This window comes from Lepisosteus platostomus, chromosome 4 (assembly GCF_059453375.1).
Source record: "Lepisosteus platostomus isolate fLepPlt1 chromosome 4, fLepPlt1.hap1, whole genome shotgun sequence".
In the NCBI taxonomy this organism is placed as follows: Eukaryota; Metazoa; Chordata; class Actinopteri; order Semionotiformes; family Lepisosteidae; genus Lepisosteus; species Lepisosteus platostomus.
This window is the reverse complement of record NC_142614.1, coordinates 482,574-508,169: the sequence shown is the minus strand read 5'-3', so window position 1 is coordinate 508,169 and position 25,596 is coordinate 482,574. Positions and strand designations below refer to the sequence as shown.

Sequence of the window (25,596 nt, the reverse complement as noted above, 5' to 3'; positions counted from 1 at the left end):
AAGCAGCTCTGCTGCTGTGTCACTGGTAAGCTCTCACATGAAAGTGACAGTGCAGAAGAGTGGAGCCCAAACCCAAAGCTTTGATATTGCTGCAATACCTCTGCAAATAAAATAATAAATGCATTAAATACTCTATATACAAAATCTTTTTATTTTCAGGATTTTGTGAAGCATTTTCTTCCTTAATAGCATACAATAAAAGACTCCCTCCAAAAAACACGATCAACTAGAATGAATTACAAAAAATAAATAAAAAACATGGTCTTTAGTCCCCTGCAATTACAGCAAATTGTGAAGAGTTACAGCTTAAAATGACGTACAAAATATCACACAGTGATAAATTGGTATTAAAAATAAACCACAAAGAAACTAGAGCCCTTTAACCTTGGCATTGACTTTTTTACTTTATTTCCATATCATTTACAAGCATTTCTAAGCCTACTAACAGATAGTACACTTCAGATACTACATAATTGATACATCTTAAAAAAACGTAGAAAAAGTTAATCAGACATTTACAAAATACATGGATGAATTTTGTTGGATTTGTTTTTTCTGGAATGTGTGTTGTTCCTAGGTTGGGGATTCCCAGACATGTGGCTGTAGAAACCTCTTTTTTTTTCAAGCTCTTGCTGTCCACAGGGAATTATATGCTTTGAACTGCCATGAAAGCTAATTGAAATGTAATACAAATATTTATTATACAAACTGGCACAGCAGCTTAACAGCTCCAAAAATATATAAATGCAGATGAGACATTTGCAAGAAAAGCTCTATTAAAGGAAAGCGATAGTGTGATTCTATTTAAACTGTATTAGTAGTGTAGTCCATACCTTCAAGCCCCATCAGACCATTAAACAGGTGAAGACGAGAGCCTGCAGGCTGAAACCAGCTGATCACAAGAAACTGATCTTAAGATCTATTTCATACCCAACAAATATGTTACTTGTTTAAACATAAAAAAACAGCCAATTAGCAGAGATCTTTAGGCCCTTTCTTCCACCTGATTTTTTAAATAACAAAATGTTAGTATAGTGTGCTATATGAAAATGTCTGTGATAATCATTCAATTATTAAGTAATGAAATATATTATTACACCTCAGTCACCCTACTTGTTTCGTTATCCCATTTCATTTCTTTGTAAGACACAGTAACTGCTTCCTTGGGTGTAGATTTCAAAGATTTCTAATCTCATCTCTCCCGGGTCGTCTGCACTGAGAAGCTCTACAACACTGATTTAAATGAATCACTGCCAACTGTGTTTTCACTTTCCCTGGAGAAGCAGCGCCACAGCTGTCAGCCTGCTCCGGACTCAGGGCTGTGGGTGCAGGAGAGTGCGGGAGTGCATGATGGTCTGGGGCAGCACCGCCAGTACGAGACGACAGCCTCTACAAAGCGCCTCAGCCAACTGCCCAGGAACCAGAAAAGACGCAGGCCAGGGTATCAATCAGGAAGAGTGCAGCAGACACAAAGTGCACTGAAACAATACAGCGATTGGTCAAATTAAACTATCCTCTCCTCACACCCAAAATGAAACACACCAATAATAAAGGCATGGTTGTGTTACAGCACTGTACAACATAAAACAAGAAGTGCAGCTGAGCCATACTGCCAGAAACTGTTCCAACAAAACCCAAGACTGAACAGTGTAAGAGTGCTTTTTGCTCAACAGTGTAAAGTGAAACAACTCATTGCTATTCGATGTCTCCCGGGCTGCCATTAGCACATTAATGAACACCTGCACATGCAAAAACCTCCTGCGCTCTCTGGTTCAGCAGCTGATGATGCGGGCTAGTTATTCATTGGAGACAGGTAATAGGGTGTGTGCCAAGGTGAGTTTTTATTGCCTGGCTATCTGCCTGGCAGATTTAATGTGTTCCACAGGAGCTGAGCTTCATAAAGTTTTTTCCACTGTTGTCTGAAAAGCAGGAAGAACAGTGATGTGCCAGGCGATAACAGGTTGTGGCCCCTGGCTTCAACGTCATGCCTTGGTAATAGCTCCAAGGTAAAAGGTCAGGGAAAGATCAAAGTGAAAAAAATGTCCTTTAAAACTGCATGAAACCTGGCAAGAAAATGGCCAGCCCTTTCTTTTCTCTTTCTACTAGGAAGGCAAGTCTGGTACCAGCTTACTTAGTCTACTCCAGTTTCAGTAAGCAAGGGACTGATAGATCAACTGGATGCATGTTAGAATTTTTTTAACCACTTCAATGTAAACCAAAGCCCCATTGTGTTCCTTTGATGGTTGGGAGATCGGGAAGCAGGATTTAAAAGTTTTTCTGTAAGAGCTGAACCCCGTAGTGAAGACATTGCAGATCAGGTCTGCACTGTAACTGAACAATGATTAACAGATAACAACCGCTAATCATCTGAGTAGGGATGTGAACATTTTTGTGAACAAATTTTGCCGATTTCAATGTAAAAATGTGTAGTCTCAGTATAAACCTCTTTAAGTGCAGCAGAACAGTGTGCGTTTGAAACTAGTTAAAATATGTTACTATTTGGATGCAGATGCATAAATCGATGAAGAACTAATTTTCAACTTTAATTTTGAAGATTGTTGTCTTAAACGTAAATGTTGTAAATAAACAAGAGTGACGCATGACTTTTGGTAACAGTGACTGGATTCCCTGTCCATATGCTGATCACTCCGTTACACAGATGAGTCTTGGATGGTAACTGCTGTCCCACCCCTCCTGCGCCCTGGGATGAGCTTTAGCACCAAAAGTAATTGCATTATGTACAATATATATAGGACAGTATTACGTAGACAAAACTGTACAATAACTGCACATTCTCAACTTTTCCCTTTTAAAAGACAGATCAAAACATTTATGCACAAACAAAAATTAAAACTGCCATCTCAGCAGCAGCTGAGCGCAACACCTCCACAGAAGCAGCAAGCAAGTGGTCCGATACAGACGATGACGACTCCCACTCCATTCCAGCTTGAGCCATTACAGGCCTCATGAGGTGCTGGATCCTGATAGCCTCCAGTGTAAACTGACTCTACACACTGCATCTTTTGTGCTCACTACCTCGTTATGAGCAATTACACGTCACAACAAGCACTTGCAGCTCAAACAGCCTGAAACGGATCAATCTACTACACAGTGGGAGTCTGACTTCCCTCCTGGGACTATCCCGATTCTTCTCCCACCTACATCATCAATACAACAAAACAAAAACAGAGCGACCATCTCAGGAGCTAAAAACAAGTTAACTTAATTATTTAAAATGCAGCAAAATCCAGTGTTTCATTCCCTGCGCTAAGGTTGAGGTTTTTAGACATTTTTAATTTAGTTTTGTCTTCTGTATGAGGCAACTTTCTACTGTTCAGTGTTTTCATTCTGGACTGCATGCTGATTGTAGTGTTGCTCATAGAGCGGGTTCCACTGCATGACCAGCCCAGCACTGTCACACACAAACTTGGACCACTTCGACCCTGCAGAAAAACACCTCCTGCAGCTGGGCTTGCTCCCCCTTTCCCACATTTCAATTGTGTAGCATGCAGAAATGATTCTTGAACAATTCTTAAACATCAGCCTTTTATATCAAAATGTTCTACTGTTCTGCCATTTCACTGAAGCTTAAGCATTTGAAGCTACTGAATTAAACAATTTGTGTTTTTACTTGCTGAAAGAGTAACACCAATAAACAGCCTAAACACAGTATGCAAGAAAATGGCAGCCTTAGATTCCATATCATGTAGTTTTTACAAATAAAAAATAAGCAAAGATTTAATAGAAATTACATTCAATCAACAGTCCCCCCAACCATTTACATGAAAGGTGCTAGGATAATTCCTGCAATTCTAAAATGCGGAAAAGCAGCGAGATGTAAACTATTGCATAAAAATCATACTATATTAAATATAATTATATCTGAGGACTAAATGGAATTATTATTTTCAAATATTACAACCATCATACCTTCAGATAAAAAGTTTTAAGTTAATTACTACCTTCTCCACCCCCTCCAGAAAAAAATCCAAAAGGATATCATATCTGTCCTTACTTGTTTTCATGATTGATTTGCCAATATTGAACGTGTACTGTCTGGAAAGATTATTTATTGCTTTTGCTACTAACAGATGACAATTGAGCTCCTAGCAGCATGCATGTCACAACGATCTTTGTTCGATAGCGCATTGCTATCAGTTGTAAAACTCATCTATTGAGTTTTTAATGCCTCTTTAAACTTATTAAACTGTGCCACATTACAAACTGCTTGTAATAAACCAACAGATATTTAAATAATATTTTATACATTTTGCCTGGGATTTTTTGGTGAGGTATCACTAAGAAACCAATTTCCCTTAATAGTTCCCTTAATAGTTCAAATTAAGAGCAATCTGATGTCTCCAGTTTATTCAAACTCTGGTTCTGCCACACTGTTAGCCAGAGGTTCCCTTTTTGGACAGAGCAGAGAAGAAACTGGAGCCAAAGGCCTTTTGACCTCCACCTCCTTCAGACTGAAATGTTAGACCAATTCTGACAAAAAACAAAGACCTATAACAATAATGATGATAGTATTTTTCACCCAGAGTGAGCAATGACCAGCTGCAAGACTCCTCAATGAGAATTTCCCTTGAGTGTTATCCGAGTTTTTTTTGGGAACTGCACAAAGCAGCTGAATAACCGAAGGCAAAGCCCTGCTTTCCTTTCTCTGTCTACGCCATCTATTGGTGCACTGCACTGTTACCAACAGTGGAGCCTGTTTTTAGACCAGGAGCACCAAGGTAATTCAGCAGTGAAAGATACTACACTGTACACAGTCAACAAATCAAGGTGAAGAAGTCCTGAGTGTTTGAGACTTATTTTATTCATGTTATAGCTTTAAAGGAACTATATCTGCGCTAGACTTCCTCTGCTTGAGCTGTGGAGTGTGTTTAACCTCAGTCACAACATAAAATGCTACAACGTCAATGCATGTTGCACTGTGCTTTGCAAGCACGCGAGTGGGAAGACAGTAGATAAGGTTTGGATGCCATGATGAAGCCACAGGAGGTGCTGCCTATACCCTGGGTGTCTGGGGGGTAGGGGGACATTGTGAGAGCTGGTCATTGTATGCTACCTCTGGAAGTACAGGGTCTCCAAAACCCCATGACTTTACAGATCCTGAGTTTTTGGACTTCATTTGCTTCTCCCCCTCTCCCCACCCACACACCCCATCCTCTGTAGTGTAATGAGTCTTGCAGGCTTGAGTGGCTTGACGATGATGATGACAAAACACCCTATTCGATATGTTCAAGGCCTCACCTTGGCTGGTTGGCTGCAATGAAAGTACAATAGCTTTAACCGTTAAAAACTCACACTTCACTATTTATTCCGACTACTGTTATGTGTAGCTCTCGCGTCCCTGGGCTGGTTTGCCGCATGGCGCCCTGCTCCTGTGCAGCGCCTAAACGGTGCCTGCTGTGCCACCCTGCCAGCACCCTGGAGACCAGAGGGCAGCTGCCTGGAACAGGAAAAGAAAATAAGCATGTGAGGGGCGCAGGCGGGGCGTGTCAGCCACATGTGTGTGGGCCAAGTACGTGCGCATTCCTCACCGCAGTGAGGCGAGACATGGTGATGGAGGTCTGCTCAGACAAAGATCTTGGCCAGGGCATCAGCGCCGGCGCTGGCGATGAAGGGCTGGCTGGGGTGGAAGGCCACGTCGTGAATGGCCTCGTCGTGCTTCTTGCGGTGAGCCGTGATCTCCTGCACGCATGTCCGGCTGTCCAGTGTCCACAGTCGCACTGAGCAATCGTGACCTCGAAAAACACACACGCAGCAGTGCTCAGAAACGGGTCTTGTTCCTCAATTTTCAAGCATGTAATCTTAGCTAATCTTTTTGCTTTCGAAAAAAAAACATTGCTTTTCCATGATAAGGCTTAAAATGTGCAAAGACATTAACATAAGAAAGGTTACAATGAACACAGGCATACCAGCACATCTTGCTTGGTGGTTAAATAATTACTAATTGATCCAGAATCTCATACAGCCGTTGCTTGATAAAATACAGTGCATCAGCTTCAACAACATGGCAGGAGAGCATGTTCCATACTCCCACAACTATTTGTGCAAAGAAGTGCATCATGTTGTTTTTAAATTCTGTTCCTGTATCCTCTCATTTGTGTTTAACTTTTGATTCTGTTCCTAAACTGAGTGATTTCCTACTTAACAGGAAAGCTCAAGTTTCAGCCTGAAAGGATCTGTAGCTTGAATACACGAGACTGGTGTGCTCAACATTGCAAATGCACTGACCTACAGACTACTGGTTACTTACTGCCCGAGATGAGGTAAGTGCCTTTTGGGTCTGTAGCCAAGCAGGTCACTGCATCCAGGTGGGCAACCATGGAATGGATCACTTTACCTGCAAACACACAGCAGGGATATCATAACAGCCTCCTCAACCCAAGTTCACATTGTGCTCCATGGCAAGAATGTTTTTTTTGTTTTTACAAAATTTGTGCAATATTTGTATAAATACCTCTTATGATCCCTTTTAGAACAGTTAGGAAAAATTCATGACAGCAGTCTGAATAATAAGTTAATAAGAACGTTTCAATATTTGTAGTCTATTGAAATCTGCACAAATAGAAATTTGTTCTTCTGACAATATTTTGCAAACCCATCTGATATAATGCGCCACTAACAATGGACACAAGCCATGTGACCTTCCTACAGCTGGACCAGTAATGGGTTTCTGTTCTAGTCTCTCATCAAGATGTCCCAAACCAATACTGCAAGCTGCTTAAATGAAAAAAAAAGGTGTTTTTAATTAATAGTGCTGTTCTGCAACGGATTTGTTTGAGAGGAGAGTTCATAGCTATCACTGGGATTCTAAACTGTGTAGCTGGATTTCTTGATTCTGGTCCACAAGTGCTGACTCTGGAATTAATGTCAAGTGAATAACAGCTCGCCGTTGTTTCCGCAGGCCGATTTAAAAAACATGGAGGTTAGGCCTTTTGTCGTTTTGTTAAACACAAATATTATTTGTATGAAGTAAACTTCGTTTGGTCAGCATTATTTTGATACTAAGATTTCCTTACTTATTCCAAACGTATGTCTCATTTTCCAAACTATTCCAGGATGGGAATTCAATAATTGTTATTTTACAGACTTTACAGACCTGTGCAAGCACCCTGGAAACCTTAATTAGTTTTTTTTTTATTAGCCCTCTACAAATAGTTTTTAAACTACCTTTAAAAATGTATAGGTAGCTTGATAGCTCCTGCTGTCTTACAGCTGAAAGCAAGTGTTGCGATAAAATATCTGGCTACAATAATGACGCCACCATATCTAGCAGGAAAGAAAACTAGAAGGTGGGGGGACCTCTGAGGACCCAGATGGGGGAATCCTAATCTGTGATATTATAATTGTTCTCATCCATATATCCCCTACAGGACACCCTCCTACATAATAATAAATGTTATTGTATATAGCGCCTTTAAAGGTGGCTTCTCAAGGATTTCTTTATCTTTCGATGTAACTGTATAGAAGCCTTTATTTGAATTAAAGCCAGTTGAGTATTGTTCAGTTAACGTCCCTGAACTGTGTTAGATTTAGGTGGCAATCACCCACTCAATATCAGCGTGACGTGACAGGCGTCAGTCAGCCGCGGTGTGGGCAGGGGCAGGGTGTCTCACCAGTCTTGTTGTCCAGGAAGCGGATGCTGCGGTTCTCATGCGCAGTGATGGAGACGGCCAGTGAAGGGTGGCTGACAACCCGGTTAATTAGCCCGCAGCCTACATAGAGAGAGATCAGAACAGCATCCGTTAATCTCCCAGCACCTCATCCTGGTTCACACACACACACTCTGCACCCAACATCCTGCTCGGTCAGAAACTCATCACACATCACAATCCATGGTTGTGTTCCTTAACAAAGGAACAGCCAGATGAGATCCCTGGATCCATTAACTACTTCCATCCATACCAGCTGGATGGGTTTCATGGCCTCTCATTGGTAACCTGTTATCATCAGGAATCTGTTATCATCTGGCTCTCAGGAAGTAGTACCATTAGGAAGTTCTTTGGCTCTGGGGCCAAGGGAAAGGCCCTGTTACACAGGAGATTCCCAGTCTAGGTTTTGGCTCCAACACAGACTCAGAGTGGGTAACACCAGACAGTTACTGCACCTTCTTGTGTTCCATCATTTGATACAAGATTAAAATTATGGGCGTGTTGATATAGTCTCTGCAGCAGCAGCTACTTGCCTCTATATGTTCATGGGAAAGAGCGCATCAGTGGAAATGTTTCATTATTACGGGTGTGCAAGTGGACGAGGTCTCACTGACCGGAATGGGTAATAATATCAAGTCCCTCTCGCTCACCTTCCTTGCTCTTGGACTCCAGGGTCAGAATGCGCTGCTCAGTGCTGAGGTCGTAGATCAGGGTGTCACCTCCATTGTAAGACACCACAGTCTGTGAGGGGTCAGAGTTCACAAAGGCCACTGAGGTAGGGATCCCGAGATCTTGCAGAGACAAATGAGAGGAGTCGAGTCACTCATCTGAATACAAGAACACCTAAATTTAAAGGTCTAATAAAATCACAATGGAGAACATGATATTCAAAAATGGCCAACTACTACCATTAAAAATCTAAAATATTTCAATAAATAGCTCAGATACTAAGTAGCACTTTTTGTTTGTTGTTTTTCTTTTCATGAATTTCAATGCTGTAAAACATAATGAAGGTAGAACACCGGGAATGACCAGCAGCACACTGGTTAGATCAATTTCATCAGTAGCTGCAAGCTCTTCCACAAAGCATTTATACATCTGACACCCATATTGTTCATTAGTGGAGACTGACAAGTTTTTATGTAAAAGTTGCATTGCTATTCTGCTTCATTAGTACACAATCCTGCAAGCGAAGATGAATAAAACTGCTCAGGAAAGGGTATCCAACCAGTATTTTCCTGCAACATACTTGATGTGAGGTACAATTCAGGGGGTGTATCTACTGTAGTGTTACTACTTGCACATCATGTATTGATGCCCCTGGCATCTCCTACACCAACAGTCCAGTCACCCCCTTTGCTTGCTCACCCTTGTCCGTGCTTAAGACGCTGACACAGGTGGCGCTCTGCGAGGGGTCCCAGATCCGGACAGTGCCATCGGCAGAGCAAGAGGCCAGGCAGCGCTGGGCGGGGGAATATGCCAGCCACCACACCGCGTCCGTGTGCCCAGCCAGCACGCTGCTCTCAATCCTGGGGTCTAAAACAGGCAAAAACATGACCTCTTGATACATTGGGTACAGCTCTCTTTTCCACACCAGTGTGGCCTAAAGCTTTTTAAGCACCTCTGGATACTAACAAACACAAACAAGCAAAAGATGCACACAAAATTCTCGGCTGTGGAAATTGAGATTATTTTCCGGAATGCAAGGAAAACAATACTTTAAGGCAATACTGACATAATACCGACAGCACAAAGTCTTAGGGTACCGTAGTTATCGTAGGGATCGACGTTAAGGTCAGGAATCTTCCAGCACCGCACAGTACCATCCAACCCTCCACTATAGCATGATTCGCCACTGTCATCCATGGCCATAGACAGGACTGCTCCGCTGCAAGCACACAAATGCACAAGCACGCAGCTGCTTATAGAGAAACAAGTCAGACTCCCATAGGAAAAGAGTCTCAGCCCCTTCATGGATTTTACTAAAGTCACTCTTTAAGAATGCAATGCACTGCATCAGGGTAAAAAACAATTCAGGACTGCAACAGATCTAAAGAGTTATGCTGACGGCACCTACAGGAGATTCATTCAGGATCTGGCCCGTCATCAGAGAGAAAAAAACAGGTTTTAGCCTTACCTGTGAGCTCTGAAGGTGTAGATGGGCTCAACATCCAGAGCTGTATTCCTGCAAGAGAGAGACATTTCAAGATGCCTATAAAAAATATTAATGTGAAATTTAAAATGTTAAAACATTTGTATGCTGTCATCCTTTGCTGTTTTAATGTATTAACGTCATGAATCCACATGTAGAAAATGCAGGGAATTCAAAGTTTTGTTTTAAACCACAGATGCAACAATTAGAAAAAGTTAGCTTCAACATTAGTGAAATAATCTCAAACAAATTTAAAAAATCATCCACTGTGTTTATCACAGCATCGCAGTGTCCTCACTAAGAAAGCTAACAGCCAGGTTAAAGTAATCATTGAACAAGTATCAATTAGGAAGAAATGTTTAAAAAAAGATAACACAGAGAAGTACTGAATCTGTAAAGGAAGAACACAGTCTCAGGGGATATTTATTCCATACATGCAGGAGCACAAAACAGAAACGAGGAGACAGGCAGCAGAAGGGACAGGGCCTCACTTCTTGGAGTGGATAGCCTTGTGGAGATTCCACAGCTTCAGGGTGCCATCCTCGGACGCACTCAGCAGCACGGCCTGGCTGGGGTGAAAGGTCAGGCCTCGGATGGCATCGAAGTGGCTGCGGAGGGTGAAGCGAGGGTTCCACGTCTTCTTGAACTCCTCACGGCTGTCCTGCAGCTGCAGAAAAAGTCACACGTGGATTTCAACGACGCTTCTGCTACTGTCATCACCACAAGAACATGACATGGTTCAATACATAAAAGAAAAACTAAGATTTTCAACATTTCAAAAGAGACTGCCTTACAAGGCACAAAAATAAGACCACATCCCATGCTTGCGAAGCTTTTCACGCCTACTCCGAACCTGAAGGAAGACTCACATCGATGGTGAGGTCATTGTCAACGGTGAGGTCAGCCAGCTCCCCGAGGTTCATGTCTCCGCCCCCCACGGTGTCCAGGATAAACACATCTGAGGAGAAGCCCAGGGCGCCCCCTAAAGCACAACAAAGGGGGAACTGGTAGTTCTTATTGAACCTGAGCCTCAAGCCAGACCTTGACTGTACCTCTTCTGCACTACATAGCTCAATGCCTTATGCCTACACAGTCTCCAGCAAAGACAGGAGGATGTGTGATTTTTATGCTTTTTATGAACCCACCATCAGAAAGCATTAGCTAGCAAGTTCAAAATCCCAATTAAACTGCACTGTGCTACTGAAAATGATCCTAAACATGGAGAAGAAAGCATATTCACGCTAAAAGTCAAGTAATGGAGGAAACTGAGCAATTTTAAGCAAGGCCCAAGTACATGAGCTAAGGCCAAAAATACAGGCTGAATTCATGCTGGGTGTGCATAATCCACAACAAACACTTCAAGCTAATTACAACATTAACGCTTCAGGTTCAGTTCATGTCATGTAGGGAAAATGTTCACCTTGCCAAAGAACAGTTTAAGACAGGTTTAGGGTTTGAATGTTCAGATTATCTTTTTTATGTTCCATTGACACGTTTTTTAAACCCTTCATACCATCAAACAAGACATCCACTGCACAGCAGTCTGATCCATGTCATGTTTTATGAGCAGCAGATTCCTTCACAAAATACCGATAAAGTATGAAAGCTCTATATTTAAGGTATGAAAGCTCTATATTTAACATTGAATTCAGAAAACTGTTGTTTTTAATTAAAAGAGCAAGCCTATGCATGTTGATGCAACTACCTACTTGAACTGTTTAAAATCAACACAATAATCCAACAACCAGTATAAGTTTACATACGAGAGCTCGTTTTTCATAAGACCTGAAATGGATCATACTAGCTAAATAAAGACTCATGTGACAAGGGCAGCACATGTGACCTGGCTGACCTACCTTCACTGCCTCGGGACTGGCCTTGGACAGAGGAGGGGATGGCTGATTTGGGTGGGAGCCCATCAACATCACGCAAATCAGACATCATCCCTTGCAACTTGTTCTTCCGGTTTTCTGTTCCACAAACACAGATGCACACAAACAGAGCTGAATGTGCTGACATCTTATTAAACTTGAATGAGGGAATTCAAATCATACAACCACTGGGTTGTGCACACATTTGTGCACGAGGCTGATGCTGCAGACAGGCATTGGTGTGGACAAGAAGATCCTATACCTAACTCACGTCCATCTCCCGAGATCCTCGCCTCCCCAGCCCCCTCGCCCTCCTCGCCAGATCCCAGGAAGTCGAACTCTCCCAGGGCGTCTTCAGAGTCTTCTTCATCCTCTTCATCATCAGGATCCAGCTCAGCACCAACTGGCTCTGCTCCCAGCTGCACCGATAGACAGCATTATGTGAAGCAGGCGTGTTACTAAGGTCTGACCGGAGCGGTGATCCTGGTGCTTTAGAGAAGGAGAGGTCTGAAAGGAGTGTAGCACTGTGAGCTGTGCGAGAAGAATCTGGGCTCTATTGTCTGTTATACTGCTGCGATTTCCTGTGCACTTTGCATTGACATCACCATGGCAAGAACAGGTAAATTAATGTTGACAACTGCAAAGTTAATTTCTACACCTGCTTGAGTTATGAAATAGTGCATTTTTCTTATTGAAAGTCATCCTGGATGAAGACATTAGTAAAATAATAACGGCTTACCTTCACACGGGACTTTTTGTGCTTGCGGGGCCCATCGATGCAGTCTGTGGCCATGCCCTGGAAATCATCCTCTTCGTCACTGTCATCTTCCTCCTCTTCCTCACAGCCATGGAGAAAAGGTAGCTTTTCCAGCACGGAGCCACTTAGCCGCTCCTTGGAGCTCTCCTTCCCAGCGTTTCTGGCAGGACACAAACAACACTGCAAAGCTGAGCAGAGCGTCACCAGCCAGCTAGCACCCCATTTGTGGAAATGAGGAACAAGTGTCAATCTACCTTGCACAGGGACCACAGGAGAGCACCTCCCTGCCACCCCATCACTCTAAGTGACCTACCTGACATGTGTTGGGTTTCCCAACTAAGATTCACCCCCGTGATCTCTGGACTGCAGCGTCCAGATTGAGTTCTGAGGGGAGGCGTCTACCAACCAGCTTATACTTTATGTGATGATATTATTTTCAATATCCTGCCAAATGTACCCGAACACATGTTCCAGGGCCTTTCAGAATGTCACTTGCTCATGCAACAGCCGAGGTTTAGCATGGATGGTGAAGTTATGTAATGGAATTGCATTCAATTGTCAATAAAAACAAGTATTTGCTGTACACAGTAGTTTATATATACACACATAGTTTCTAACTACATTTCCTCTCACCTCTTGATCTGCTCCTCAATCTGCTTAACCAGCAGAGATTCCCCACCACTGCGGGGCTCTCGCTCTGCAAGAGGAGGTGAGGGTCCCACATCCGGGGGTCCATTGACCTCAGGGCTGCTTCGGCCCAGCAGGGAGCGCACCCTCTTAGAGCGCATGTCCAAGATGGTGTCTGAGTAGCCCACCTCCTCCAGGTACCTGCAAAAAAAGACGCAACTCATGGTAAACAGAGCTGGCACATTACAGCATACACACTCCATGCACAACTACCCCTGGAGAGACACAGGGTGACACTCAGGTTTCACTTGATAGTCTCAAAGAAAGTTTACTTTTTAGATTATTTCTATTTTTATAACCTTCCCATGATGGATTTGACTAACACCAGTCCATACGGTTCCCTACCGACAGCACAGAGAGCTGCACAATACACGCACGTGGCAGCAGAAATGTGCACCACTGTCATCTGCTGTTTTACACACTTCCGAGTCTTCCTGTGTAAACAATGTTTTTATATTTCATAGAATTAACAGTTTTCGATGAACCTAGGTTTCACTGCTCTTGGCAAGCCTTGGAAACTCTTTGTCTTAAGAGCTGGGTTTTGAGGTGCTAATGAGTCGCACATATCTGACTCCACAACACTCTTTGACATCAGCTCCACTGTGGTCTGCCTTTCTGTGTGAGTGCCAGAGGATGCTATACTGTTGTGTCCTAGCAGCAATGCTGGACAAAATGTTGCTAATGGACCTTTTAGCACATCTGTAAGTCACTGAAGCAGACGGTTTCCGAAAACAGATGCAGCACAATGAAGATGTACTGTAACAGTGTGTAGGTGTTTCCTAGCAGACCAGCAGGGTCAGGGAAATGGGGCCAGTAACTTCTCCCAAGGGGAACTCTTACTTGCGCAGAAGCTGCCGTCCCTCCTTCCAGGACATCTGATTGGCTGGAGCAGAATCAGAGTCCGCTGGCCCATTGGAAACTGCAAGACAACATGGCATTCCAGCAGAAAAAATATTTAAACACATTTATTCACCAACGCCCATGATTTATGTTACCCTTATTCAAAGCAATCCAACAGTTCACAAGCCTTTTGCCTGGACAACTGGATCAGACCGGACCAACCAGACACTGGTGTCATACTAGGGTAGGACAGTACCTTGCTCCGACTCTCCCGTCTCTTGCTTCTTCTCCCCTGGGTTCTGTTCAGACCCGGCCTTCAGTTTCTGGTGCTTGGCCCTGAGGAAGAGACACACAGGAGTCAGCTGTGGGTCAGTGAAAGGAGGAAGCTCCCCAGTATCTTACCACAGGAAACTTCTTACAGAAAGGCCCTCAAGCCATCGTGGATAATCTTGTTTCCCTGACTGGTGTAGTCAGCTATTTGCAGATATTTAATTCCCACCATGACCCCATATTCTTGTAAATGCTGTGATTTTTGTAAGATTGAGTATTACAGTTCTATGTGTTGTTTCAGCTGTGCTAATAATACTACATTTTAATTATGTATTTCACAGTCTCTGTATAAAAACAGCTGAACTATTGATTGTGCCATTACTGGAAAACCAATGAAAGAAAAATGACAGCCATGTCACTTTAGCAGCTGTTGCAAAATGTGGAGAGAGCATACCTCCAATATTTTTAGGAACCCCAACACATTTACCTTTAATGGAAAAAAATGCTTGATTTTCAATATTGACAGCTCTGAAGCCTACAGCCATACATTAGAAGAACAAAGAAGAAATAAAAAAGATTTAACAATCTCCTCTTCCCCCAGCAATTCAACATGACTTTAATGAGTCACAGGGTGTGCAGCCCCATACAGTTTTAGAAGGCCTGACCCTCATACAGTTTAAGAAGGTTTAGGGGTCTCCGAGAGGGAGCTCAGAGAGCCCTGGACAACTAGTCCCACAACTGTGTTCAACTTCTGAATGCATCTATTTTGTAAAATTTTCTAAGTACTTTGGAAACGTACTTCAGTGAGCTCACCTGAGAGAAAACACGCCTACCAGAGGTCCATGGAAAGAAGGGCACATTAAATGCTAGAGCAGTAGTAGACGAGGTCTCTCATGCAGGGTCTGTCACTCACCTCTCCTGTTTCAGCGCATACTCCAGCATCTTTATCCTGCGTACCAGGTCCTGCTTCATGTTTTCCTGGCCCTTCCTCTCATTCTGAAGGAACGCCACCTGTGCCTGAAACACACACACAAACATAAACCCTTTAACCTGACACAGAGAGGACCACAGTTCAAATCAAAGGCAATGTAGGTTCATACTATATTGCTTAATACCCAACACTCCTGCATCAATGTCTTCCTGTGTACAGGTCTTAAGCAAGGGAAATTCTGTCCAAACTCAAACCTTCCCAGTAGCCCTCAGCATGCTGTGTATGATTCAGCACGCTGGCTGATTTCCAAAGATAGCTTGGTTATTACACAACCTGGACACTGAGCAAATTTCACAAAATCATACATACTGCACTTGCAACAGGGAAACCTGTTGCAAATTTAAATGACTTAAATGTACTTAGATTTATAATCCCAAGATAAAAACATTTTGTGCCCAGGTCATACTGAAGAATGTAAAGTGTTTTACTGTGTCAAATAAAAAAAATAGTTTTAATTAAATACTACCCCCATTCCATTCTGGCTATGTGTTTGGTGGCACTCATGTGAAGAACAGTTCTCAGACACACAAGCTGCCACAGAACTCTCCCTCATCTCTCCCTGCAGGCTAGCAAATCTGTTAAACCACCTATTCTCCCCCTCCACTACCCTCCTCTCCATCAGCCAGGGCAAAGGGCCTGCTGAACAAAACAGGCAGACAAGGACAGTGAGACTGACAGAGATCTGGTGTGAACTCACTGCTGGCGACATGTACAGTGAAGACTATCTCAGTCAAGTAAAGTCAGTCCTGGTGAACAGCTGTTTACCTGGAGTCTGCCAAGACAGAGCAGACAAAACCCACCCACATGCACTGCAGGGATCCACCTCGGAGCACTGCTGCTCTCTCTCTGGGACAATTCATTTTCTTTTTAACACCCCCTCTACCCTCACGGCAACACACACACACAATATCCTGATATCACCCCTTGATAGTACAAGCTACAGCGACAGGACCTGCACGAGAGGGAACAGACAGGGAACCACAGTGCCCTGTGTTATTCCACCCAGCAGTGCACAGAGGCTGACCAGTCTCACTGATGACATCACTGACGTGGGGGTCTGGCAAACCACAAGTGTGCTACTGTATGGAAACCCCTGCCACTGTGAAGCCTAAAACTACCTAAAGATATATAATACATTTCCTCTGTTAAACAGAACCTTACTGAATCACATTCACATCTGGTTTTCATCAAACTGAATGCCCAATCTCTTTCTGGTGACCAGGCCTTGGTCACCCTACCAAGTACTGCTGTTTGTTCCTGCTCTGTTTTGTGCCTGGTGTTGTCCCAAACACACAGCATGCTTACACCGGTACTGCCAGTGAGGTACTGGCCATCTGCTGTGTCAGAAAGTTACTCATCTAAGGGACACAGCCCGAGGAGCTACCGATCCCACAGGGGGATGAGCAGACCGTTACTTCGGTGAATCTAGCCCTGGGTTCACCACAGGCTGGGACCTGCAGTGATTTCGCCTTTCTCTGAACGTTCAAAGTCAAATTACTACCGATCCAAAGAGCCACTTGTCCACCAGTTCCAAAGCCAGATCCTATGGCTGAATATGAAACAATCTAGTATGTAGGTTAACTAGACATTTGTTTTTTTGTTTTTTTAAAAGATTTTAAAAAAGCAAGCATACAGCTCCTAGGATTAGACTGTAACTTTATATTTTCCAGTGCTACCATACTAGATGTCATGGTACGATTTTCTATCTGGTTATCTAAAAAAAAGGCAAAAAGCTTTAGATTCTCATCTTCAACTGACACAGCACCACCATGCTCTATAATCTTGGGGACAGTCCTTCTTAGCTTACATGGACAAATTTAGCTCTTTAATCACGGAAGAAAGTTAAGATTTAATTAGTTACGGTACTTTGAATCGGGAATGTCTTAATTCTGAGAGACCTAAAAATATTTAAATTAAACTAAATTCCTGTTGGGCTGGTGGGCAAATATCACCAAAGTAACGCTGCAGCCATCACACTACAATATCATTATCACCTCCAAACAGCACACCTCACTGATTATTTCACTCACAGCTGGTCCTCACTCCCCACTGTCCTTCCTCACTGCCGATAACAACCCGGACTGACCCAAACGGGTCAGTGAAGTCACATGAGCAAACTAATTCGTCACATGCTCAAGCTATCATACTGGTAGTTTTTGCTCAATAAATTATGTTATCTTAAAACACAGGCACAAAAACACCTGAACACTGAAAAGAGGTAGCTTTAGAGGTAAAAAGTGCTATATCCCTGATAAAACAGACTTGTATCCAGAGTTGCTTGGCATTACTAAGTCTTGGTTAAACCCTGGTAAATCATTCAACATTTATGTTTTGGTACCTAATATTGTATTACTACTAATAGTTGGTTTGATGCAAAATGAATTTATTAAAAATCAGAATATTATAATACCTAAATACTTTAAAACTGATTTAAAACCTTAATATTATGAACATGAATGTATTGTTGTTGAGGACCATATGTTGAGAAAAACCTTGAAAATAAGAAATTTGGACTATTCAGGCCTCTGTAGCCTGAAGTTGGGCCAGTGTTCATATTGTTAATGCCAGGCCCCATTTTTTTATGTCAGTCTGGAATTGAAGACGAATTGAGGTCACTGGTTCTAATGTCTCTGAAGAGATGGCTGACCTGCTGCACAGCTATTTCACTCCCAGCCCTTGCCTGTACCTGCTCACCTGGAGCCTGAGCAACTGGGACAGTGGGATCGACTGCTCAGCGCCTTGTCACCACGCAGTGTTACCAATGGGCCGACTGGTCCTTTGAGCACTGCCAGGCTGCATGGTGTCAATACACACACATGCAAGTCCACAGGGAAACGGTGACTGGCCATGGGAATCTACATGTCAGGACACAACTAGCAGACAATTGCATTCAGAGCTGGCACACTGGCTTCTGAGACCATCTGCATGAGGCCCTGGCCAGTGCTCTCAGTAACACGACTGCACACAGCAAACAAGTACACTGGAGGGCAGTGCTGGAAACAAGCCCTTCGAGATACTTATTTTTAAGGATTAGGCTTCAGTCATTTTACAAACTTTTTAAAAAAGACCACCACTTGACAAAACGCACTCAACCAACTCCAAAGTCTTTTGGAGCTTAAGCTTAAAAGCATTAAACTCAGTGACTTTTCTGTAAAATCCATGTTAACTTCGTGAAGTGTTTTTTCACGAGAGTTCAGACGGGAGCACCGCCTGATCCTCCCACACTACACCGCAGCCCCCAGCTCGGACACGTCACCCCGCTCCGTTTTCGGGGTGCCAGCTGACCCCGAGGTCACGCACCCGTGCACAGCTGGAGGGGACAGTGTCACGACGCCGGAGCGGGGACTGCAGCGCCCTGATTTTGCAAGCCCTTTCATGTGGCGATTGGTGACGATGTGTTGAGCAGGCTTGCTGACCGTGTGCTCCCGCACAGAGCCCTGCCGTCGGAAGACACACAACAATGTACAGACCACCGCCGCCCGAAATCGCACCGCCGCGGCTGCTGCTCTGATTGACCGACCTACACGGAGCGACAGCGAGCCGGCCGTGCGCTTCTCCCCCAAAGAAACGGGTTTTCAAGTTCCCATGCGATTACCCTCAGCTCGTCTCTCTCGGCTTCCCAGCGGTATTTCTCGGCCTGAAAGCGACCCCATTCGTGCTGGATGAAGTGCAGGATCCCGGGCAGAGAGAGGCCCGCTTCTGCCTCCTGCATGTCCTTTGGCTGGGAAGAGGCAGCCATCGCCCCCGCGGCGGACGGGGAGGGAGACGCCGCCGCTTTGGGCCCGTTGGGGTTCCGTCCAGCGCCGCTCCCGCCTGGGCTCGGGTTCGTTGCGCCCGCTGCTCCACAGGACCTGTCCGCCTCCATGATGGAGAACTAGGAGTCGCCAGGATAAACAGGGAGACGATAATATAATCCCCCCCCTCCCTCTCCCTCCTCTTTTCAGATCACTACCGCCAGCTACTCTACCACACGCACACACAAGCCTCGCCTGCCAAATAGTGATCTCCGTCGACTTGCATCGTTTTCCTGCGGCGAGTGCTTGGCAGGGCGGTACCTTCCTGCCAAATTGTGAGCCGAGCTGTTTCCTGCAGTCATTTCCTAACTAAAGCCGCTGGCTCCCGTAGGAATAACAATTCGGGGATTGCGTTTTTGGAAAAAAGGAAAAAAATCTTCTCTGTGGGCCCCGCTTCTTTACGTATGTGCATTTTCCGTTTTATATTGTTACTGTAAAAATGTCTATACGGCGTTTTTTTCCCTCGCAGTAAAACCCTTGCTTCGTGGATTACTAAGCAATTGCTATAAATACAAGCATTACTAGACTAGCATTGCTCAGCAATCTCAACCCATTTCATCGCATGGTAATAGGGGCGTCGTAGTTCCCATAAAGCAGATAACCCGTTTCATAAAAAAAAGAAATAGTGATAATATCGTGTCATTGTGTTCTGTATTTTTACGGTTAACACAATGTAATGATACATAGTCTGTACAATAGACTCCCGAGTGCGCTTTACTCGTGCTGTCCCTAATTACTATATTGGCGTGTTTATTTTTTTACTTTTTAAAGAAAAATGCGCCAACCAGTTAAACGCACAGCACAAACTTCAAATGGTCACATCGGTATTTTAATAGAGGGAGTCAATGTTTGTGATTCATTCAACAGGAAAATGACAAATGTATATTGCGTGTTTCAGTGTTCGCAAGACGTTATGGAAAACAAAACTGGACGTTGTGATTGAGCCATAGTTTGGCGTGCAATCGCTGCCCCCTGCGGAATAGCGCCCCCTTGTGGGTCTCAGGCCAAGTGGCAGAAGTTCATAATCGATTCCGCAGGTTTATGCAGGGGGAGGTTTCCATGGGAACAGAAAATCTCAGCAGCACACTTTGATATGTCTCCAGTTACCAAGGAAACGTGGAGATTCAAGAATACTGCTGCCTCAGTCCATGTTTCCAAGAAAATGTTGATCTAGGTGTACAACTGCCAAAGTAGATACAGAATCCTGGTCAGTATGAACTTAAAATTTTATTTCCCTATATAAGCTCCTATAAATTACTAATTGATGATTTCGAGAAATTCAAGGTGTTAAATTTACATTGTAATACACACATTAATTGGTATTCGTTTAAAATGGTTTCTTTTCATCTCTCCAGTATAAATTTCCATGCACTTTACTTGCAGCACTTCATTATCACACATTCAGCCTTTTGTGTATTTCTAATTTGCAAAAGAGAAACACATAGGTATGGGACCTGACCACAGCATTGTTTTTGACAAAACCTACATGTTTTATAAAATATATGTGTTTCTACTTTAACTGTGCTGTGTAAATCTGTGTGAGCTCTCAGTGGAATTCTGGTGACCTAATACACGCCACGCCACGCTGCTCCTGGGTCTTTTCCTAGCTGTGCTTTTTCATGAATAACAGATTGGACCCTGCTGATAGTAGTGGTATAGATGCCCACATCACAGTTTCTTCATTCCATCCACTCCACTCGCCTGCCTGTTCTACTGCTAGCACAGCCACATGGTCTCATCATATGGTTCATCCAGAAAGATCCTTCAAATACAGGACAGACCCCACCTGGGTGATGCATGGCCAGCACACCCACTACAGGCTCATAAGGTGAAGCAGTGAGAATGATTTTTGCCTGTTAAATTCATAGGGGACTTTAGGGAGACTAGACTGCACAAACAAACCCAGAGTGCAAGTCTATACACTCTCGTTCTTATGAAGACTGACATGGGGTGGTTAATAAGCAAGTATTAAGGACTTCAAATTCACATCTCATCTGATAAAGTGCACCTCCTACAATACGGAGTCCTGGTCACCCACCGGGGTGCTGGTTTGGAAATTTGGAACCAGCGGGAGGAGTGCCTCAAAATCTGTTTTTTTCTTAGCGATGTCCTATTCCAATATAGGTCTGGTGTCATGGGATCATGCTACAGGGTGGTAATGCTGATGTAAAAAATCCGAACAATTTAGTCAATTGTATTTATCTAAGAGGCACATTGCTCATACTACTAATTCACAGGCATAAACACATACAGTATAACTAAGTGTTATACTGCAGGTAAGGGCAGAGGCAGAAAGGTTTTAAAATCAAAATACACTGATCTGTCTAAAAACTTTACAAAGCTGTTTTCAGTTTTTCAGACCATAAACACAACCTCTTTTTAATTATTAAATATATTTGTTTTATATTCTTTGGCATTTTGACAGTTAGGTTTTTACTTAAATTTAAAATCGCATCTGTAGGAGAATGAGAAATTAGAATTAGACAATACTGGTTCATAAGCATGTGAAAACCCATGAATACCTATTTAGAGGAACAAACAACAGAAGGAGAAATGGCCACACTCTATAGCTTTTATCACATGTCATTTCTGTGCTTTCAGGTATTCCTGGAGGAAGCCACTAGCACTTTGTGGACAAATGAAGTCTTCCCTTTTGAAACGAAGCACAGTCCTTTGGCGTTCTGATTCAAGCTACCTATAGGCAGACCTGGGAAATGAAGCCCTTCACACCAACACTGGTGACCTGCAATCAGACTCACACATGAAAGACAGAAAGTATTTGGAAAGTGTGAAAAATATGGGCTGCTAAAAATTAATAAAGATCAGTCATTGCAGTGGGATAGTCTTGGTGTGGAAGTGGATTATTTTGTGAAGAAGATGTACTTGAAGCAGTGATGCTTAAAGCGGTTGAGAGCTACACACAGGAGACGTGAGTGATGTAAAGAACTCAGCTTGACAGTTAAGCCTTCGAGCAGGAAGGATGAGAGTGAGCTTCTGCCAGGGCCTCCTAACTGGGGCCATAGCTCTGAACCTGCTGATCCTCTACTATGTGTCCCGGGCCCAGCAGCAGATGATGGAGAAGCGCAGGGAGCCGGGGAAGGGTTTGCCAAAAAAGGCACCCCTGCCCGCAGCTGGGATGAGTATTGGGATGGGCATGGGTATCAGTGGCAATAGCAGGAGCCCTGGTGTCACAGTTCTGTTGCGTGAGTTTGAAGACTTTGAGAACTATGTGCAGGAGGTGGCACATTCTTTCTTGCGACATCGCCCTGAGCTAACGTTCTTGGTGGTGGCGGACACTCTCCCTTACCCACCCCTGCAGCTGCCGGAGGGGGTGCGTCTTGTGGTCCTGAAGCCTGCTCCAGACCAGCCCCCGCAAGTGTCTCGGCCAGAGTTCTTTATTCAAACGGAGTACGTCCTTTTTGTGCCAGACGGCGTGGAGCTGGACCTGGGGAGACAGTTGGATCGGTTGGTTAGAGAGCTGGAAGGGGAGGGCGGGGGGCCAGTACGACTGGTGGCGGCCCCAGTCCTGTCCCGGTCGGCAGTGCAGTGCCTCCATTTACGAGTGAGCCTGAGGGAGTGGACAGCCACCTACACCCCAGCAGCGTCAGGGAGCAGTGGCAGTGTGTGCACAGCCCTGCGTGGGGATGCTGTAGTCCTGACCCGGACAGAAGACCTCTTCAATCTTTCCAGCCCTCTTGCCCGGCCGCTCATGACCTCTCTGTTCATCCAGACTTCCTTGCGGGGATGGAAGGTCAAGCTTCTGGAGGGGCCCTCTTTCGGCTCGAACCGCAGGCCTCTCTTCGGCTCAGCTCACAATCAGTGGAAGGCTGACAGCCGCCTGAAGGAGTACACGGCACGGCTGCTACGCGAATTCGGGATAAAGCGGGTTATTAATCCAGATGGAAAGGAGCAATGGTTTGGTTGCAACAAGGAGATGCCCCGATGCTTTGGGACAATCCATGATGACACCCCCGAATATCTCTACTTGGAGCGCTGGACACCCCCCTGCTGTCTGCGTGCCCTACGGGAGACAGCTAAGTATGTCATCAACATCTTGGAGAGCTCAGGAGTCCGTTATTGGCTGGAAGGGGGGACTCTCCTGGGTGCTGCCCGCCACCAAGATATTATTCCCTGGGACTTTGACGTAGACCTGGGCATTTACCTGGAGGATGTACCCAACTGCGACTACCTGAAGAACTTGGACTCCGGCTCCCTTGTGGACGCCAATGGCTATGTGTGGGAAAGGGCAGTAGAGGGGGATTTTTACCGGGTTCAGTTCAGCGAGGCCAACCACCTGCATGTGGACCTTTGGCCTTTCTATCCCCGCAACGGTGTGATGACCAAGGACACCTGGATGGACCACAAGCAGGATGTGGAATTCCCTGAGCATTTCCTGCATCCCCTGGTTCCTGTCCAGTTTGCCGGAATAACCGCCTATGCACCCAACAACTACCGTAGCTTCTTGGAACTCAAGTTTGGGGAAGGGGTGATAGAAAACCCCCAGTACCCCAACCCTGGTAAAAAACGACTGGACAGAAGTAGACTCTGAGTACTTTGAGAAGCAGGACTGTGGTGGTCTTAAAGAGTACTGCAAGGTGACTGATATTACTTTCATCAAATGACTTGAAAAGATTCTCAGGAGGCTGAGAAATATATAACTGTTAACACTCCTTTCTTATAAGGTTCTCTCAGATTTTTCAGATTGAAATAAGATTCTTACAGTGCTGAACTGGGTTATTACCTTTTTTCAAATTCAGAATTAGAAAGAACATGCTGGCCAGCCATGGAATATCTGTAATAACTCCCATGGATGAAGTTCATTCTTCATGACATTTTATTGACTGCATATTTACATTTGTAAAATAAAAAAACATTAAATAAACCAGTAATCGCATTAGCTGTCAGACAAAGTAGAATGATTAATTTTACACAAAACTATTCCCAAATCATTGAGTGAAATGTAAAGATTTAATGGTTCTTCCTCTTTACTCAGGAGTGCAGTGTGTCTCAGATGCATAATCAGGCCTCATGTTAAGTCAGTTTTTCTTGTTTCATTGTGATGCTTATTTCAACTTGTACATGCTTGGCTTCTTTTTGAACTGATGTCATACAGTATATGGATTGTCACTTTCATCTAATGCAATGTATGATTGATGTGCTAGAGTCTTTCTCTTATTGGATAACTTTTACCCTGAATAGTCATGGATGCCAGACTGGGATGGAATAGCTCATTAATCTTAACTTAAATATCATAAAATCAGCTGCAGAAAACTGCAGCTCAGGTGAAAAGCCAGGATTCTGACTGCAGCTCTAACTGCTCAATAGAGCACATGAATGAGGTTCTTAAGAGACAATTGCTTGTTTGAATTTCCTCTTTGTGGATCTGCAACTTGCATGTGAGATCATTCTAGTCTGTTATCCAATACTGCCATTATTCGCACAAAGTACAGTCTACTGCTAAGGACTGAAATGACCTGCTGAAATCTGAAGCACAGCACCATATCCAGATAGTCCTGCTGGATGTGCAATCAGAGATGCTTTTGAAACAGCTGGTTCTAAAAGTGACTTGACTTATTGTAAAATTGTATACGTGCTTATTTGTCGTACTACTGATGTGAAAAGTTATGAAACCCCAATGTTGAGATAAAATCTTGATGGAAAATTTCAGTTTCCAAAGTTTTGATTTGTAGACACCTGAGAGAAACTTGACTTTCTTGTTTTTGTATCACATAAGCAAACTAATAATCTACTGGGATAAGTAAGTTTATCAGCAATGAGTCAGCATGCTTTCCCAGCTTTTATCACTGACAGTGTTAAGGTTAAGAGCTATAGGACTGTGGCTTTCCAGGACCACAGTTATCAAGGGTTGTCTTGAAAACAACATTTATAGGCTGAAGATTGCACTAAAGAGAGTTCCACCTATCCTATAAGCCATAAGCTCTGGAAAAATTGAGCTTTCTTATTTTTATGTTATGCATATCCATTTTACACTTTAAAACTAGCAGTATTTGTAAACCAAATATAAAACACAGAGAGGTACAGTGACACAGATAAGACCACATTTCACTATAGCTTTTGTGTATTTCTTCAGGATTCTGACTTCAGCAAAATTTGGATTATGTAAGATTATACATTATTATTTATAATTTTCATAGAGTAAAGCAAGCTACATTTATCATTTTTGTTGCAAATAAAGTACTGCTACAGTATAATGTCTGAACAGTAACTTTGGAAGGATAAAAATCTGGAGTGAATTTGTAATTGATTGTAATTTGATTGTTTGTAAACATTAAGAACAAAACTTGTTCTTACCATCTATAAATATCCTCTCAGCCACACTCCGTCCAGCCCAGGCTGTACCCTCCATTTAAAAGAACTGTTTGGGTATTAAGGTGCAATTGTAGACCAAAAAGAAAAAGAAAATAGGATTCTAATCAGTGTGTGTCGAAATGAAGGTGCTTCCCTGCCAATGGTATTAAATTAGAATATGTTATTTCAAATGTCTTGAGAAAACTAATATTAGATTTGCTTTGCATTACATTTAAAAAGTCAGGATAATTTATCCAG

At 43.6% G+C, this 25,596-nt stretch overlaps 2 protein-coding genes across 7 annotated transcripts; one reads left to right on the top strand and one right to left on the bottom strand.

The window, feature by feature from the left end:
• Positions 1-128: 128 nt before the first annotated feature.
• On the bottom strand, positions 129-19,100 carry strn4 (striatin, calmodulin binding protein 4). Of its 2 annotated transcripts, none has more exons than XM_088627279.1 (18): positions 18,831-19,100; positions 15,158-15,261; positions 14,231-14,310; positions 13,975-14,053; positions 13,081-13,275; positions 12,430-12,607; positions 11,953-12,109; positions 11,676-11,789; positions 10,689-10,801; positions 10,311-10,486; positions 9,805-9,852; positions 9,434-9,555; positions 9,036-9,203; positions 8,318-8,458; positions 7,632-7,730; positions 6,269-6,355; positions 5,550-5,753; positions 129-5,458 (listed from the first exon to the last, which is right to left on the bottom strand). In XM_088627279.1, exons 1-17 carry the CDS (start codon positions 19,098-19,100, stop codon positions 5,584-5,586), a joined length of 2,301 nt encoding a protein of 766 aa, XP_088483405.1. In that variant the 3' UTR covers positions 129-5,458; positions 5,550-5,583. The 2 variants fall into 2 exon arrangements, with proteins under 2 accessions (XP_088483405.1, XP_088483406.1); XM_088627280.1 differs by having other exon boundaries at positions 11,962-12,109.
• Positions 19,101-19,297: 197 nt separating this feature from the next.
• On the top strand, positions 19,298-24,691 carry fkrp (fukutin related protein). Of its 5 annotated transcripts, none has more exons than XM_088627284.1 (3): positions 19,298-19,431; positions 20,133-20,236; positions 21,631-24,691. In XM_088627284.1, exon 3 carries the CDS (start codon positions 22,010-22,012, stop codon positions 23,576-23,578), a length of 1,569 nt encoding a protein of 522 aa, XP_088483410.1. In that variant the 5' UTR covers positions 19,298-19,431; positions 20,133-20,236; positions 21,631-22,009; the 3' UTR covers positions 23,579-24,691. The 5 variants fall into 5 exon arrangements, with proteins under 5 accessions (XP_088483410.1, XP_088483407.1, XP_088483412.1 ...); XM_088627286.1 differs by lacking the exon at positions 20,133-20,236 and adding an exon at positions 20,660-20,857 and having other exon boundaries at positions 19,315-19,431; XM_088627283.1 differs by having other exon boundaries at positions 19,339-19,431; positions 20,067-20,236.
• Positions 24,692-25,596: the final 905 nt, after the last annotated feature.

Excerpts from the sequence above, each read along its gene's own strand:
- strn4 (XM_088627279.1), bottom strand. The coding sequence starts at position 19,100 with ATGGAGGCGGACAGGTCCTGTGGAGCAGCGGGCGCAACGAACCCGAGC. Across the intron at positions 14,311-15,157 it reads TATGCGCTGAAACAGGAGAG|GGCCAAGCACCAGAAACTGA; the intron begins GTGAGTGACAGA and ends TCTCTTCCTCAG. Across the intron at positions 7,731-8,317 it reads GGAGTCCAAGAGCAAGGAAG|GCTGCGGGCTAATTAACCGG; the intron begins GTGAGCGAGAGG and ends CTCTCTATGTAG.
- fkrp (XM_088627284.1), top strand. The coding sequence starts at position 22,010 with ATGAGAGTGAGCTTCTGCCAGGGCCTCCTAACTGGGGCCATAGCTCTG.